The sequence below is a fragment of the Vidua chalybeata genome, chromosome 3 (assembly GCF_026979565.1).
Source record: "Vidua chalybeata isolate OUT-0048 chromosome 3, bVidCha1 merged haplotype, whole genome shotgun sequence".
NCBI classification, from domain to species: Eukaryota; Metazoa; Chordata; class Aves; order Passeriformes; family Viduidae; genus Vidua; species Vidua chalybeata.
Window position 1 is genome coordinate 49,382,613 of NC_071532.1, and position 18,445 is coordinate 49,401,057.

The window sequence follows — 18,445 nt, forward strand, 5'->3', positions numbered from 1 at the left end:
GAAGAGGTGCTCCAGCCCTCTGGTCCTCTGGACTTGCTTGAGCAGGTCCATGTCCTTGTTGTGTTGGGGCCCCAGAGTTGGACACAGCACTGCAGGTGGGGTCTCAGAGAGCAGAGGGGCAAAATTGCCTGTCTCATCCTACTTCCACGCTGCTTGGGATGCAGCTTAGAACACAACTGGCTTTGTGTGCTGTGAGCTCTCATTGCTGGCTCATGTCTAACCTCTCATCCATCAGCACCCCCAAGTTCTTCTCCTCAGGGCTGCTCTCAATCCATTCTCTGCCATCCTGTGCTCATGCTTGGCATTGTCGTGATCTAGGAGTAGAACCTTGCACTCAGCCCTGTTGAACCTCATAAGGTTCATACAGGCCCACCTCAGGCCTGTCGAACCTCATAAGGTTCATAAAGGCCCACCTCAGGCCTGTCCTGGTCCCTCTGGATGGCATCCCTTCCTTCCGGTGTGCTGACCACACCTCTCAATTTGGTGTTGTTGGAAAACTTGCTGAGGGTGTGCTCAATCCCACTGGCACCAGCAAAGATTTGTGGGACATAAGCCAATATAAGATACGTGGGGTGTATCTTATTGGGACAGAAAAGCTTCTACTCTTTCAGTTCTCTGTTGTGTTTACGACACATGCTATGTGCCCAGATGGAAAAAACAAACTATAATGTGAAACTTTTTGAAAATATATTGTAAAGTGATTCAAATATTTTTGCCTGATAGCAAATAATGCAAGTTCTTTCAAAGTTTTGTTCACTCCTTGTCTTGCTACATTTGCAGTATGGGTTGTGTGATTCTTCAGTGGAGCCCCTTGGTAGCAAAGGCATCACGACAGGCACCTGTGCTTTGAAATATATCAAACCAGTGGTTTTCTAAGGGTATTCACATGAAACACAACCTGACAGGTTTCCCTCTCCTCTGACTCCATGACTTTGTGTGGTAATTTACCTTGTAAAATTTAACTTTCTTTTTATACAATTTGTTCAAACCTCTAAGGTACATGGGCATTTCTGAGCTGCCTTTGATGTTTTAGAGATACTATCTTTTGCTACAAAGCAACAAAAATACCAAAAATATTTCAATTTATATGCTTATTATTATCATAGGAGACAGTAGCTCTGGGCATGACACAAACAGCTGCTTTATTTGAATACAGCAGCAGTCCAGAAAATTTACAATGAAATATGAAGCTCAAGACAATGGGAAAATACATAAAGACAAAGCATCACAATAATACTGTGTCATCACTGGCCCAAGCCAGACTCTTGGTGACTGTTATCAGGTGTTCTTACTGTTCAGTAAGTAGGCTGACTAGTTGTGCATCTTGTGAGCAATAACACAGAAAGGAGGAATTGGTAGGAAAGTCCATGGTTGATAGTCAGCAGTGAAATTGGATTGTCCAATCAGGGAATGCCATTCCTAATAGTTACAAAATGGTAATGTAATCTCGGTTCCAAGGATTTATTAGGGATGAAGAAACCCCAGAGTGAAATTGTCTTTAGTCTCTTCAAAAGCTAGAGCACAAGCTTGCACAAATCAGTGGTTGTATTTACCATCTTTGGCCTGGTTCTTTACATGCAGCTGGTGCTTTACAACAGAGATTCACGTCTATAGCAGCTGCTTTTCTTTTTAAAACCTTGTTCAGTTTTACAACCCCTTTGAATGGATTTTGTCAATCCGTAAGTGGACAAGGCTCAAGGGAGCTGTGTAAAGGAATGCTTCAGTAGATGGCACTCTCCCTCTGAAGGAGAATGGGCAAATACCTCAGCCAAGGAATTAGATGCAGTGAGAACAGCTTCCTTTATAATCTACAGAAATTGCAGTGAATGCACATAAAGCTCTGCCTAGCTATGCAATGAAGTAACCTCTGGCAGATTTTCACAAATCTGCATCTATCAAGTCCTCACATCTGGCTTCCTCCCTGCTTTAATAACTGTAGTCTGTTTATGTTCAGCTGAACTCCTGAATTCGTAACAGTGAACACACACACACACGTACACACGTGTATTTTTTATATATTTTGTGTGTATTTTGTATACACACACACACACACACGTACCATATACACCATATATGCATATGTGTATATATGTATATATATAAAAGAGCTCAGTGGTAATGTAAGTTGCACACATTAGACTCAGAGTTTACAATTGTTCTTTCCCAATCTTTTTTTTTTCTCAAATTCTTTATTTTATTCTATTATTCTGTTAATGGTAGGTCCATTCTGAGAACTTTAGTCCTTTGATTTGTTGATAGTGTTCTCTTGCTATTTTATAGTCACAAAATTTCATAGATCCAGTTTTAAAAGTACTGAATTAGTACAAGTGAGGAGGCTTCAACAGCAGGTATGAGGACAATGAAGACCTGCTAGGCCTCAGGGAAGCTACAACCCTTTTGATGTAAATTAAGGGCCAGGAGACCAGCTCCTTTGAAAAGGCCTTTATTAGGTGATCAGCTCTGGGTGGGGGCCCGAGGGGTCGCACACACCGTCGCTGCTCCCTTCGGCGACGGAGAGGAGGAGATGGTCCTCGAGGGCGTGCCTAGGAAGACGATTAGTGGCTCGTAGACTAGGGTCCTCATCTCGGTCTGGCTACTTTCAGGTGGTGGTGACCTCCAGAACTCGATTGATGGCATGGGAGGACTCTTCCCACTAGGTCTAATCCTTGGTTCCTCGAATTTCCACGTTGGTTTGGTGTTTTTAGGCCCTTCTGGTGGATTCTGTTCTGCTTTACCTCATTTGCATATTGCCGAGGCTGTTTCCGGCCGCCATTTTGGGAGCAGCGAAGGCAATGCCCGAGGGACTGAATAAGGGTAACAATAAAGGGATTTAACAAGGGGTAACAGGGGGGTATTATGCAACCCCAGTGAACATGGGGGAGCATATAACAACCAGGGGGGTATTACAACAAGGGTACAGTTAGAAGGGACATGGGGAGACATATAGAAGCAGCAAACAGGGGGTGTATTACAACCAGGGCACAACTGGAATGAACAGGGAGAGGCATCCACAGTGGGAGACATAACAAGGGGGTACAATTGAAATGAACATGGGGGCACAACAAATATGCACTGAATTCATTCATAACACTTTGAATCAAATATCTTGCTAAACAAGCAGCAATGTACAGCCATCGTGCATCTTTCTAAACTGTACAGTGCTTTTCTCACCGGTGAACAGGAAGGTGAGAGAAGAATATGAAAGAAATGTGTATAAGACAAAGTTACAATAAAAAAAAATGACATGAGACAAATTTATAAAATGCAACTTCAATTAGTCCAATTTCTTAAGAGTTTTGGATTCTTGAGTAATGTGAGTATATTCTTTCAATTTACTGCTTTTTAAGTACCTTTTTTTTATTTGATTGGCACACAAGTCAAATATGACTACACAAATTTTCAATCACTGCCTCTCCCCTACACTCTGCAAAAATCCTTTTTCCATTGATTAAAACCACAAGGATAACAGTATTTTTAAAATCCAGACCCAGGAGCTAAAAGTTTACTACCATATCTCAAATGAAGTTGACCTTTTTTTCCCTGAATATTTATGTCAGAGCCTGAGAGTGTTTGGGGGCCTGATAGCATGAAGAGGCCCTAGGTCATGTATGAAAGAGGAGTAGAAAGAATAGTTATGTACATCTCTCCAGTGACAGACAACTTTTGAGAAATCAAAAGTTATGCACCATTGCAAACTGGATAAGAGAATTTCTGTTAAAAAAAGCAGTTGAAGCAGTGGTATGCTGCATAAGCAAAATGGTAGATTACTTAGTATATTTTTTTACATTTTCTATTTTTGAGTACCTACTGTGAGTGCCAAGTGCTTAAGGAACTGTGCCCAAAAGCAGTATTTTCTGTCATTTGCAGAGAAGCTATACGCCAGATTAAATGCTGGACCAGTGGAAGCTTTCTGTTGAAAATACTGTTTAGCTACAGAATTCATCTGTTTTTTTGGCAAATAGATTTAAACTTCCAAATGCATTTATACAGAATTCCAAAGAGCCTTCACACAGTAAGGTTACTGCTTGGAAGTCTCTTTTGCACACAAACTGAATGGAAATGGTTTGGAGGGGCTTTTTTTTAAACACTGTATTAAGGAATGTTTTTTTTTTTTTCCTTTTGGAGACAAAAATCAAGATGTTGAGTGTGGGACATTTACTATTTGAAGCATGTTCTGTACAAGCATAAAAGCAAAAATAGTCTAACATTTATTATGGTACTACTATTTTTTTCCTCTTCTGAAAACTTGAAGCTGACATTTTATTCAATTAATAAGGAAACTTATCAAGGTATAATATTTTCAACCCTTATCTTTATAGCAGCTGTTGTGATTTCAGAGTGTGTTTGAAGATCCACAAACCAGCCTTCCACACTGGCTTTCAAGTATTTGTTTCAAATCAAAGAACAATTGCCTGACTGAGTCATCAAACTGTATCAGGACACCTGAGTTTTATGCCTTCATGCAAATTATAGTAAAATTTTCAGGTGTCATGCATTTCTTTAACTCCCACTTATCTAAAACAGAGTTGCAAGAACTTGGCACCTCTGAAACTTGTTTTTAAACCATTTTGGGAATATCTTCTTTGCAGGTGCATTGGAAAGCTGTTTTAGTGTTCGCAGTACATTTTGAAATGCTCAGTAAGAGCATTACAGAAATGCAGTCATTACTTGCAAATGTTTCATTGGAACAGTCCTGTTGTTTTCTCATCTCAGTGCAGTACAATTCAAGTCACCTTTAAAAGAACCTCACAGTTAAACATTATAGTTTATTAGACAGAACAGAGCAAGAGACAGAAGGAGCTTGTGATGGGTGACAGGCTTTTAGGATGAAAGCTGAAGGCTGGAAGATGATGAGCAAAGGTGAAGAGCATGTGGTGGCAGAAGTAGGACCTGGCAATCACATCAGTTCCCTATTCTTTAGAAGACCCCTACTGAAAGGATCCAGAATACATGATTAGAAAATAGACCTATGAGCTCCGCTTTTGATAACATTAAGAAGCCAGACAGAGATCAGAACTCAATGGATTTGCAGAGCTGGTCAAGGAAGTAGCCAGAAAAATCAAAATCACAATTCTTTGTAATGAATTGCATTACATATTAGAAATGTCATCATATCTTTTGGTTTAGCAGTGTAGGTAGGCTTATTTGTGACACGTGGTATTTGTGATTAAGAAAATTACATCAAGAGAAAAAACAGCAGTTGTTGGACAGACCAGACGGATTTGGGTAAGTGTTCATGAGTGTTTGGAGATGGGTGCAGAACAAAGGGTTGCTTTTCAAACATTATTTATTTAGAAAATAAAGATTCATTAAAGGACAGAGGCAAAAACTTACCAATAAATGTATCAAATGTAATCCTCAGAATAAATCCACCAAATCTGTGAATAAGAAGTTAGTAAAAGTGATTAACTTTCAGCAGACCCATACCTATAGGATCCCTAATTAAGGTGACTGTGAATCAAACCAATTTTTACTGGAATCATCAATATTAAAAATATCACCTCATGCTGCAAGAATTAAAACAGGGTCATTTGTAAAACTCTTCAGCCAAGGGTGGGCACATGCACCAGACTGGTGAATTAAGCAAAAGGAGAACTGAACATTTGCCTTTTACTACCTCTTTCTGCATGAAAACAGCAGATAATTTTTGCATCCTCCCATTACTAACTTATCCAGCCCACTCATCAGGACTGGCTTGATAGAAAGAAAATGTTGCTAAATTCATTTGGCCACTGTCTTTTTTTTTTTTTTTTTCTGTTTTCTATTCTTGCTGATTTTCAAAGTCTCAGGTGACTGAGTTATGAGTTGTTTGTCCAACAGCTCCTTTGTTCTGATCTGTGCTTCTGCAAAAACTGGAAAAACCTGTTCACTTGCTTTTTTTTTTTTTTTCATCTTCCTCCAATTGGTAGCTGCAGCTTGTACACATGCAGACAAGGTGGTGCCTACCTTTCATGTGGAAAGCTGCCTTACCAAAACAGGTTGCATTTTCCCTTAGCCCAGAGTTTTTCTAGTCTCATACAGGCTTTGGTGGATGCTCCATAACGTAAACTCCATTTGCTCTCTATGAAATGTGTTTAGGTCATTATCTTATTTCTCGTCAAGTGAAAAGGAAGGTGTGTCTCCAGTGCATTCATTTTAAATAATAATTTATGAACTTTAGGAGATCTGCAGAAACCAGCCTTGTGAAATGTATTTTTTTGGACATAGAAATCTGTCTGCCTTACAGCAACTGCGCATGGTGTGGTGTTAATATCTGTAAGACAGGACAAACGGTGAGGAGGAAAGTTTGTGCAAAAAGTGGACAAACTGAGAAGAAACTTTTGTTTCCATCTCCTTCCTTTTCTTCTTGTTTTATGCTGCTGTTGGAACAAGAATGGGTCAGCTATGTGGACGGTGCATGCAGCTCCTGCGGGACTTCACAGGCTTTGTTCAGAGGATGTCCTCTGACTTGGTGCAAGGCATCAAGGAATGCTTAACTCTAATAAGCAAATGCTCCTGCTTAAAACAAAACAGCTCTAAAAACGGACAGCTGTACAAGCCCATCCTACAGCCTCATGAGAGAGTGACAGCACAGGAGTTTCTGCAGCATATTGAAACAGGTAAGAAGACTTGTCTTTTTCTAAAGGATTGTGAAAGAGCAAGGGGATTAATTTTGCCGTTTGAAAGCAAATTGCTAGCTGATCTGCTCTGGTATGGCATTGAGCAGCTCGGTGATGATGAGGAAAGGCCAGAGCTACAGAGCATTTTCTTTGTGTACAGGACACCAAGTTGGATCTAGGTAGAGGTGGTGAATCACTTTCTTGCTGTGCCACCACTGTTAATATATAACCCATGTAAATGTGTTTCATGAAAGTGAGTCCTTCTAGAAATTAAAGTTACTTTTTTGAAGTCAGTCAAAAGGAACTGACAAAATTGGACATAGGCTTTGATAAGACTGAATGCCATGTGTGTGCTGAGCTGTGAGTTGGCAGATCACAGTGTGATGTGCACAGTTGTGTTGGCTGAACACTGGGACTTATGTTAGGAATATCTGGGCTATACATGGAGAAGATCAAAGTCACCCTGAGACAAAGCTCATTGAGCACTCAGGATGCCAAGCAACTGTGCTTTTGTCCAAAAGTTTTAGACATCAGGATTAATCACAACCATGGTATTCTCCTTGAATCAAAGGAGATCCATAACTCTTCATCTATCTCCTTTGCTTTACAGGTTATCTCTTTGTCCTGTCCTAGGATACAATATCAATAGGAAAACTTGTTGTTTTTTTTTTATTTCACTTCTGCAGTCATCTTGAATGAGTGTATTTTGTTGGTTGTCCAATCTAAAAATAGTCCTTATCTCAAGATAAAGGGGTCATTGATTGTTTGGTTTTGCTTTGTCTCACAACTAATTTGGTATACGTTATGTTTAACAGTTTTGGTTTAAAGCTACTACACAAAATTGCATAGTCCCCTACTTTCATTTGTGTGAAGGGTGTGGAACTACTATTCATTTACTTGTCTTTTTGAGAACATGAAACAATCTTGTAAGGGGAACCAGGAGAGACAATCTTCCTTGATGTGACATGGTTAATGCTGTTTGAAATGATCTGTCGTTTCAATGATCTGTTGAAATGGAACAGATTTGGAATAATTGCTTGACTCTGGTTGTTGGGAACGTGTGTGGATTAGCCTCAGTTGGTATTAGCTGGTGCCATTATCCAGCGAATGTAGTGAGTCCTGTGCTGCTGATAAGGTTCACTGATTTTTGCACCTTTGGCACTGATTTAAATCCTGACATTCATATCCAGAAATGGGACAGATCTTTCAGCTTGTTATACAGTGGAGATCTTCCAGGGCTGAACCTTCTCTTCCAAAGTCTAGCGTGCTCCTGACTCTATAGGAGACTGTCTTGGCAGTATCCCCACACAGCTGATGGATAAGATGTAATGAAGGGGATGCCAGAATGGCCCCTTGTAGCAGCCACTGATGCTCCCTGAAAAGACTAAGTGTGTGTTTTCTTGAGAGATCCTTTAATCTCTGAGATCAGTCTTCAAAAGTCTGGTCTGTCTTGGATCCATCGGAGCTGTGGTACAGCAGCAGGAAACCTAGAGCTTCTCTGACAGAAGCACACAGATGACAATGAGGGTTTTCAGGGAGGTCCCACTGCCCATGACAGGACACATACAGCACCCAGGAAGCAGAACCAAGGTTCTGGTTCTCTGGATAGTCAAATCTTACTGACTAGACAAATGGAGGCAAGGAAGCCTCACAAAGAGAACCAAGACACATCCCTCTTACTTTAACACTCACCTGTGTATTTTATTCCAAGAGGGAACAAGCCTATCCTCAAAACAAAATATAATAAACAAAATATAATAAATATAAACAAAATATAATAAGCAAACAAAATATAATAAGCAAAAAGACAGTGTTTGGACAATTTGGGTGCAAGGAAAGACTTCATGGTTGATCACCACTCATCTGTTAGCCAGGGCAGCAAATTTTGATATTTTAAGCAGGTGAAGATTTTGAGTGGTTTCAGCTTTATCACTCTCCCAAACCAAACCACATACAGAAAAATCAGATAGATTCAGGTTCAGACAGTGAAAGGAACAGAATTAAACCACATGAAGAGATTTCTTTAGGGTTTTTTGTCTAAAAACTTGCACACACAGGCAAGTCCTTCCCTTTGTGTATACTACTAATTATTTTTAAAAATGATCTTTATATGAAGCAGTTCTGTGAAGCTCACCTACCTAATCCTGAGGGTAGGAGTTTGCTGGTCTTGACATGTCAGCAGCTTCTAATGGCTTGAGATATTGTCTGTGTTTTGCAGTGAGGCATGAAAGCTCATGCCCCTCACATCCCTCACATTTCTTTGTCCCATGGGAGGTAAAGTAGCTAGATATTTTTGACAGAGATATTTCAATCATTATTACACAGCTTTAATCTATTGCCTGAAAATATATCTTATAATTGTGTGCTCCACCAGTTGATCAATCATACATTACCTTTTTAACTTGGTTCATTCATTCAGTGTCCCTTTTCCTCTCTGCTGCTCCATTCCGCATATTATATTATATTATATTATATTATATTATATTATATTATATTATATTATATTATATTATATTATGGTGACTTACAGAAGTCATGCATGACTGCTATTGCTTGATGACTGTTGTTGAACATCTGGTGTATTCATAGGGGAGCTATCATACTCAAGAGCAGGTAGACTCATGCTAGAAATTTAAGCCTGAGGCAAGCCTGTCTGCAGTCCGTGTTGCTATTCCTTTAAATCCCAGGACAGGAAACACAGTGAACTTCAGATATGGTAAATTAGAAATATATACCCTTTCTATACTTATAAATATATATAGAAATACAAAATAAATTAGAAATATATACTCTTACTTAACAAAGATTCAGAAAAAGATAAAGATTTTTGTGGAGAACAAGAACACCTACATTTATATTAGATAACATAAAAGTGTCTAAAGGTTATAATTTATCTTGTTTCCAGTCACTAGCTTTGTGAGCTTTACAAGAGACATTGCCAAGGACAGGTTATTCCCACTTAATCTATTGCTTCTGCTCATGGAAACATGAATAAAGATAGATGGGCATTATGGAGTTGTTGCAGTACAAAAATCCTTATGTGTTTGGTTGGCTTTAAATTTTCTTTTTGTAAACTAACCCTTTACAGATGTAACTGAGCCTGTGCTGTAATTTTGCATCTTTAGATTTTGAAATGTCTCCACTGGGAAAGGACCCTCTGGAAGCCTTGAGGACCTTATCCTTTTCAGAAAACCAAGGTTTACAGCAGTCGGCTGCCCTCTATTACTTGCATATGAGTCAGCACAGTAAGTTATCTCAGTAAGCATTAGAAAATGTTCATGTAATTATAAATAAAAATATTATTTCAAACAGTGAAACTCCTTTTGATTCATTAAGTAAGTGGTTTGTTTTTTTTTTTTTTTTTCCTTTCATGCCATGTTTTTTGCCAAGGAAGATAGAAAACTGTCATTGCCACATAGGCAGAGTCAGTTCTGGGTTTTGCTGTAAGGAGATTATAAAAGACTTATGAAGTTGTTATACTTACGTGAAACTCTGCAGAACCCAAAGTATTTAAAGTTAGTCTATACTGAATCTCCTGAAAGCAACACAGTCAAAATATGGTGAAAGGAAATGGACATAGTGACCAGTTAATGTTATAAATTATATACAAAAGAGGACAAAGCTCCAGAAGATAGATTGTAGTGAAAATTTATGAAGGACACATTCTTCTTTGTTCCAAATATTCTCTGGGAGCACTTGGCTCTTGAGGTAGTTTGTTAATAGTTAGGAGCCAGCCTAGATATCCCTAAAATAGAATATCAGCAAGAGTTTGAATTCTATAAAAAGGTAAAAATACTAGCAACAAGCAGGTTGCACTTTATTTGTTTATTTTCATTTTGCTTCAGAGAAATTATTCTGTCACTTGGATGATAGCTTTATCCCATGTATTATTTGCTGGATAAAAAGTGCTGGTAGCCACAACGCAAGGGCCTGCTGTGAGGCAGAATGACTTGTTTGGTAGCAAGGCACACTGCTTCCCTTCCCATGATTTTTTTTGAAGTACCTGGTTATTCAAAACCTCTTCAGGAAACTTGTCCTGTTTGCTAGTAGCAGTGGAATTTTAAAGAAGGTGAATACCACTCAGCCTGTCTATGGGTGCGCCTCAGGCTTAAGTCCATCAAGGGAAAAATGTGACTGTGATGAACAATGGGACTCATGAATATTTCTTCTCACTCTTGCAGTGAACATCCCACTCCCTGTGGAGCATTTGGAACCCTTCTATGCCTTACTACGTTCTGCTGACCTGGAGGTGCAGCAGATGTCTTCCTTGTCCCTTGTCAACTTCCTGCTAGAAGGAAATAGTGAGTAATTAATGACACATCTCCCTTCAGGTGAAGAAGTGTCTGTTCAGCCAGACTCAGACAGAAGGAGGGCACTTTTACACAAATCTAGGTTCCTTTTTGTGTGTTCCTGATAGGACAAGTGTGAGTCTGATTCTGACTGCATGATACGTAGCTTCTGGTAGCACCAAGATAGATCAAATCCCTCCAGCTAGATTATATAATGTGACAAGAATTGGACACACACTTTGGAACTGTGTGCAAAGGCTGATAAATTATTTCCAGGCCAGTGTGGGAATTCTAGTCTCATTCTTAGATCTACAGACATTTTTCCTTTCAAACAACGGATACAGCTAATAGAAATAAACTCTGTGTATGAGACAGTGCTCATTTTCTGGTTATTTATGAACTGGACCTTAGTCTTAAATTGCTTGCAGAGGGAAAAAAAAAAGAGTTTAAATACTTAGTATAATTCACTTGCTTCTTTAATTAAAGGGGAAAATAGCCTTGAGATAGAATCTCAGAGATGCAGAAGAATAACTTCCCAATAAAGTTTATGTTGATAGACCAGGCGTGAACATGCCACACCTCATCAACAAAGTCCTTGTTGCATCTACTACTGCACTCCTCGGCATCCAGGCCACAAGAATTCCATCCTCCAGTCCCATAATAGCAGAAGACAGGGTCAGTCTTCAGCGAAGCTGGCTTTCTTCTTGCTTTCTTATTTTAAGGATTTTGCTGCAAATAATATCATGTCACTATTTACAAAGAAAAAATAATATTTAAAGGGTAGACCTCAGAAGAAAAAGAAAGGGTGGGGGAGTTGCTGAGTAAGTTGTGAACCTATTGGAAAGCTGCAGTTGCTCTTGCCAAAATTAACCTGATTTGGGACCTTCTGGCCTAACACCTCTAAACATCTGTTACATTCTTTCATGCATCTGAAGGAGAATTAAGCAAACCCAGCTAGGAACTGTGAGTGGCTTTCCGGCTGTTTCTATCTTAGGTCTATTTTGTATAATCATAATGTAGATCTCCAAAGCAGTCAATGGATGATATATTCTTTCCACTAAATCACAAACTGCTTACTTTTTTATTTGTCCATTTTTTTCTTGAATTTTTGAATAGTTGACAAAGAATTAATTGTCCGTATGGGTTTACTTGAGCCAATTCTGGATCTGCTTGAATCAGAGGATCCCACTGTCCAGTGTAATTCCTGCGCTTGCATCATGACTTTGGCAGTTTCAGGTGAGTGTTCTCTTTGCCCTTATCCTCTGCTGTGAATTCATTCAACTCTTTCATCATATTTTAAGATGAAACAACCTATTTGCAACAACAAGTTTTGGTATTCCCACATCATAAATTCAACCTCCTGACATTCCAGTTATTTTTCTCAGTGTTTCTGCCTTTTGTGTTCTTATGATTACAAACCTTTTTCTGATTTTCAGCCTAAATGTATTCATGAGTGGCTTATCTTAATTAATGTCTACATTGGCTTTTGCTTCAGGAGCTCTGTCTCTCTGATGTCCATGCTGATGAGGTTCCTTCATTTTACTAGACTGAGAAAGCCAAGGTCTTTTAAGACTCCTCTTGTAAGTGAGATTCTCCAATCATCTTCAGAGTCCTTCCGGGTGTAAATGATATGTTCCAGAATGGAACATAGGGTTTGCATGTGCCGTATCATGATACCACAGGCCTCAGGCATTGTTACATTGCCAAGATATAGATAAATGCTGCAAGAATTCCAGTTTGGATTCATCTCTTCTGAAAGAGAAGTCACCAGAAATGTGCAGTACTTCAGCTGGGGTCTCACCTGTGCCATTTATTGTGGCACATAGGGAAATATGTTTTGTGGTACATCTCATGGTAACACTTGCAGGTTTGGTGATTGTGCCATGGTGATGCTGTCATCCTACAGCTGATTTAATCACTTAGTCTTGCTCCTCCTCTGCTGCTATTTCCAGCAGACACCAAGTAATCAAGGCTCTATATCACAAATGTTTCCAAGTGCACATCCCTGCATTTTGTACAGGTTTCAATCTGTTTCCATTGCTTCAGTATTCTAACTTGTCTGTTATTTGTAAGATATTCCGGTCCTCCACTGCATTGACAGTTCTACATTCACATCTTTGTTTCAAGTCTCTGGTTCAAAGCAAATACAGACTAGCCCTCATGGAATTCCATTTGTAGCCTGTTCCCAGGTGGTCATTTCCATTCAGCAAAACTTGCTGCCAGTTTGCTTTCCGTCAGTTTTTTATCCATCATGTACTGCTTGCATTTGTCACCATCAGCTTAACTATGAATATCTCATATAATGATATTAATATTTTCCTGGTATCCAGACAGGTAAGTTCAGCCACAGTTACCCAAAGAAAGGTTATCATGTCTTACTCTACCTTTTGCAAACTTGTAGTTCTCCAGTACAAATTGTGTACAAGTCTGTAGAAAAGCCATGTTTTCACATTTGTTTCCCTTCCTGTAGCCAGCTTCCTTCTCCAGCATGGGAATGTGCAGTCTGACGTCCCTGAAGGCTGAGGGAAGCATGATGAAAGTGTTAATTTGCCATTTAAGTATTTATGTTGCAAAGGAGGAGGGGATAAGCAGGATCCAACCAGATTAAAGTGCTGATTTGCATTTTATCCTACCTCTTTGTTTTATTTTCAGGTTTTTAAATACTTTTCCCATAGGAGCTTATTTTTAAGCATTTTATATTATTGTCAGGTTAAGAATTCTACATACTACATTACTTTGTGTGGACTGCAAATTGCCTCATTTAAATGTCTTAATTAGGCATGGCACCACTAAACTTTTAGGTACTTGGCTCTAGAAGGACTTTCGTTGTGTAGGGTCAGTGGAGTTAAGCCCCTAAAAATTACAGAGAGATGTCCCTTCACCTGTTTTGAACAGTCCACAGAGTAAGTGATTTGTTTGGGCACCTTAAGGATGTTACTTAGTCCTGAAGTCACTCTTACCCTTCTAGATATCTAACCTGGAATATAGGGAACCCTCAGCTACTGCAGATCCAGGCTACCTTCATTCCCTGTGGTCTTCTAATGCCTTTGCACACTCCCTTAAGCGCCAATGTCCTTCTGAGCACACATACTCCAAGATAAGCGCTCAGAGAGCTTTCAAAGCTGTACATAAAGGTAGGCAGTACTGCATAGGCTGGGTTGCTGCCTGGTATTTGATCAGTGTTGAGGATCTCTGTCCCAGTTTAACTAGAGTTTAAATGGGCTGGATCCATTTATTTGTTTTTCAGACTATATTTAGATATCACAGCAATGAGACTAAAGCAAGAGGCAATTCTCCAGGGGTTATTTTAATTTTAACTCACAGAATCTGATATTTTTAAGTGTATGCTTGAGAAAAGTATCCTGTTCAGTCATATCCTTCAAAAAGACAATTTATGCAAAAAAGATAAATATTGAAGCACAACCAAATGAGGAAGATCCTTAGATGGCTTTCAGGTGACTAAAATTCTGCATCTAAGAATGGTCTTAATTCTGTTGCAACAAGCATGCAAGACTATGTACAGAGTGAACTGTTTAGCAGTGTTACTGCAGGTCATGTGTAAACTGGATTGTCTCCCTGCTGCAATAGGGAGCTGAAAATAAGAACAAACTAACCCATTCAGATGAAAAATATTTGAAGGTTAGTTTGTTCCAACACCAGCATTTGTCCACGCAGCAAAAGGACACATGCGTAGTTGCAATTATCTGCAGCTTTTCAATCAGTGAAAGTGATCAGTTCTGAAATAAGAACTCAGAGTACTTCAGAGCAGAACTAAATGTTCACATGTTGGGGGTTTAGGGGGGCCTGAACATCTGCTTTAAGCTAAAACAAGGAGGATGCACTGAGTGTAAAGCATATTCAAAGTTCTGATGGGAATTTTTAAGCACACAAGTGTCAGAGAGTGAAAAGAAAGAATTTATAAATTAGTGAGTTATTCAAACACAGCTTGAGTAGATGTTGTTGATTTCTCCACTTTAGAGTAGCATCTCAAACACATGGCTTCCTTCTCCAACCATTCCAAGGGGAGTCAGTGGTTGCAGTGGTATCAGTGGAGGGACTGCATTTTTTAAGATAAACAGGTGGTCCAGGAGAGAAACATGATCTAGCCTGCCACATCTCTTACAGAGATGGCAATACAGTTACACATCTTGGTGAGACAGATTTCCCCATCCAGTCTGTCATCATAAACTGGCAAAACAAGTGTTCAGGCACAATATCTGATAGAATAAAGAATTTGCCCAAGTTTTGTCCAAATGTTCATAATTCCTTTTCTCAACTGTGAGGTTCTTTTCCACATTCACAAACATTCATGGAGTATATTGTGTACAAGAATAAGGAAACCAATGATATCTAAATTCTTTCCTAATATTTTTACTTCTCTTTTTAATTCACCTGAGTAGTTTGCATCACACCACTTGGAGCCATACAAAAGACTTTCTGCTTCTACTGAGGGAAACAAAAGAATGGTATGTAGGCAGATTAGATTAGAGAAGGGCTTGGCTATGAAAGGGACTAGAATATTTCACCAGAATAATAGCTTCCCACATGGAAAAGCTATTTTAAATAGATTACTCTTACCAGAACAATTATTTTTCTCAATTTTTTTTTCAGAATAAAAGTTATTTACTTGAGTATATAGTCAGAGGAAGACAGAAAATTACTTGCCCTGGAATATTAAACTGATAACTCTCTGAACTATATTTGAATAAATATCCTGGCTAATCTGTGTATGTCAGTTCCCCACTATATAGACTTTAGGTATAAAACTAGCAGCTTTGTTCTCATAACTCTCCAAGTTAGTTAGCAACTGAAGACTTGATCTCATCCAAATACCTTTATTTTTTTTTGCTCTGTCTGCTTCATGTTTCTCTCAGCAAACTTCCACAGACTGGCCATTGTTTAAACTGTGTATAAATAATGTTAGTTTTACAGAATTAAGTATTATAGTTTTTATTTTTTTACCAGTTTTTCATCTAAGAGTCCTAAGGGATTGTGCAGACCTTTTTTGAGTTCTCCTTGTACTCCAGGATGTTGAATACAACTGTACAACTTAATACATTGCCGCACACGGAATCACCGCCACTTCAAAAAAACATCATCTTTTCAAATTCCAGTGGTTAAATCAAATTCTGTCTTTAGAAACTTTCATTCCAAGAAAGAAATTGGCCCTGAATATACCCTACTAAATTAATTAAACCTTACCTGCAGTTAGTGATGTAGTTTTTGGTTATCACACTGTGTATAGGTTGATCAGAAATACCAAGGGTATGAAGCAAGTATGACACTCTGTTAACCTGTTTAGAGGGTCTTAAGGATATTTTAATTATCCTAGTCACAAACCAAAAGCATTGAACCAGCTGTGATTTATGGCTAATACAGAAGTCATGAGTTGGTTTCCTTCCTGTTAAGCTCTCAGAATTTTTAAGAGCATGAAGAGAAATCAGAGAAGGGAACACCAAGGGATAGTCCCGCTGGTCGTCCTGCTTGTGGCTCGCAGTAAGATGGCAGTAAATATTCCTTTCTTTCTCTGATTCTTTTCTCCAGAGTCCAACCGAGAGGCTATTGGTGCTGCTAGAGGAGTTACACCCCTACTGTCTCTTGCCAATTCCTATGATCCCAGAGTCCAACAAAACGCAGTTGGTGCTATTCTGAACCTCACACAATCAGGTACTTTTGGACTAATGGTTTACCTAAATTGCCAAAAGAAAACTCACTGATAGAAAAATAATACTAAAGGTTAAGGCAAGAATAAAAGCATATCTGAGCAACAAGTTATTTCCTCTGCATATGGCATTCATGTTGGTACCGCAGGTTGATGATTTAAGTTGAGCTGATACAGGCCCTTTTTTGCCTAGTAGCAAAACAAAAAAGCTTGATTTTCAAATCCTAGGGGCTAGTGTATGAATATTTAAACAATCAGTCAAAGAAATAGAAAAAAATAGCCATTTGTTAAAGAAATAATTTGGTCTAAAAAATTAGCAGGACATTTGGTGTAATTTAAAGCAATCTCAGGAGCTTATCCAACAAAGTTGAGCTTTAGGAGCTTTTTGCTTGTTCTGACTAACTCAGTGCTGGAATATGCTAAGTATAACTATCACAGGTCAGACATTAAAGGCTCCTGGAATATCTGCCAACAGCTTTATCAAAAGCAGTACTTGGTCCTCTGCAATTATATGTAGACTACCATAATTAACTCTGAAACAAACCAGTTTAAATTTCACTTGCCAAGATGATACCATTATTCCACAGAGCTAAACGATAAAGTCACGAGTAACATCTCTGAACTCTGTGTTGTGGAAGGAAACAGTTGACAAGAACTTATACAGTTGGCTATTACATTTCTGGTATTATTCAGAATATTTTAAATTGTTTTTAAAACACAGAAATGAAAGTGAAGATCATACCTGAGGCTTTTCAGCTTCTCCAGCAATTCAGATTCTCAGAGCAGTTTTTAGCATAAAGCCATCAAAAGCTTAATTAGACAGCCTGCTAGTCTTTTTGCTAAAATATCTGCATACTGCTGCATTACACAAGCTCTAAATTGTATACTCTCCAGTCACACTGACTGCTATATATTTGGACAACATCAGCACTCTTTAGAACCCAAGAACTGTGCACATCTGTTTTGAATGGTGCCTCCAGATGAGAGAGAGGGAAGGAGGAAGACACTTTTTCTTTTTAATGGCAGAGAAAATCCAACAAGTCCTATGCAAGGAAGGAGCCCTACCAGTTCTTGCCTTTCTGCTGGAATCTCCTGACTCAGAAGTCCAGGTATGACTAAAATAGGTCAGATTTTAAAACAGGACCATGGTGACTGTAAGGAGAGCACAAACCTCAGTAAGCAAAAATGAAAAGGGGGAAGAGGAGGAACGGTTTCTCTAGTGAAGTGGAGAAACATGGGAGAGCATCTTGGTGAAACTCAGCTCAGTCACATAATATATATTAGAAGACCCAATTTGTCTCACTGCACCGGAGAAAGTTTATGATGCAAAACTTCTCCTGCCAGCATGCATTGATGCATGCACAGGGTTGTTATGTGGCTACCTTCTTGTGTTTTTCAGATCATCAGACATGATGCAGATAGGTCTCTTCCCTTGGGTTTTTTTGTTTTGTTTTGTTTTGGTTTTTTTTTGGGGTTTTTTTTGGGTTTTTTTGGTGTTTTTTTTTTTTTTTTGGTTGTTGTTGGGTTCTTTTTTTGGTTGTTTGGGTTTTTTTTTTGTATCCTAAATTTGATCATCCACTCTAAGCAATGTTACTAAGTATTCTGAGAAGACAATTTGAAAATATCTTTTTCTTGTTGTAAATATCTGTAAAGCATCCTATTTTATGCCTATCACAGACACCTGTTTGTGATTCTGCACACTCAGTAGAGAGCTCATCTTAGTGCAGAAGTATGTTGATAAATAAACTATGAATCAGAGTTGTACAACTTACACTCTGCTAGTTTGTTTGTTCAGTCCTTTGAGTAGTACAGAACTTTTGCCCCAACAGTTTAATTATCTCTACTCAGGTTTTTTTTAGATGCCTGAAGGGATGGACCCTCTGGAATTGCTTTCT

At 38.7% G+C, this 18,445-nt stretch overlaps 1 protein-coding gene across 7 annotated transcripts in view; it reads left to right on the top strand.

Moving 5' to 3' along the window:
- Positions 1 to 2,768: 2,768 nt before the first annotated feature.
- LOC128784985 (uncharacterized) overlaps positions 2,769 to 18,445 on the top strand; it is a 30,364-nt gene continuing 14,687 nt past the window's right edge. For 4 of the 7 annotated variants that reach the window (XR_008429714.1, XM_053936985.1, XM_053936990.1 and 1 more), the window contains exons 1-7: positions 2,769 to 2,814; positions 6,373 to 6,599; positions 9,725 to 9,844; positions 10,781 to 10,900; positions 12,005 to 12,124; positions 16,433 to 16,555; positions 17,577 to 17,659. Coding sequence is in view for 6 of the 7 variants with exons in the window: in XM_053936985.1 (XP_053792960.1) it covers positions 6,374 to 6,599; positions 9,725 to 9,844; positions 10,781 to 10,900; positions 12,005 to 12,124; positions 16,433 to 16,555; positions 17,577 to 17,659 (792 nt within the window). In the remaining variant the exon portion in view is untranslated. Of the gene's footprint in view, positions 2,815 to 4,549; positions 5,227 to 6,174; positions 6,600 to 9,724; positions 9,845 to 10,780; positions 10,901 to 12,004; positions 12,125 to 16,432; positions 16,556 to 17,576; positions 17,660 to 18,445 lie in introns of those variants that run through there. The other 3 variants (XM_053936988.1, XM_053936986.1, XM_053936991.1) reach the window with 3 other exon arrangements.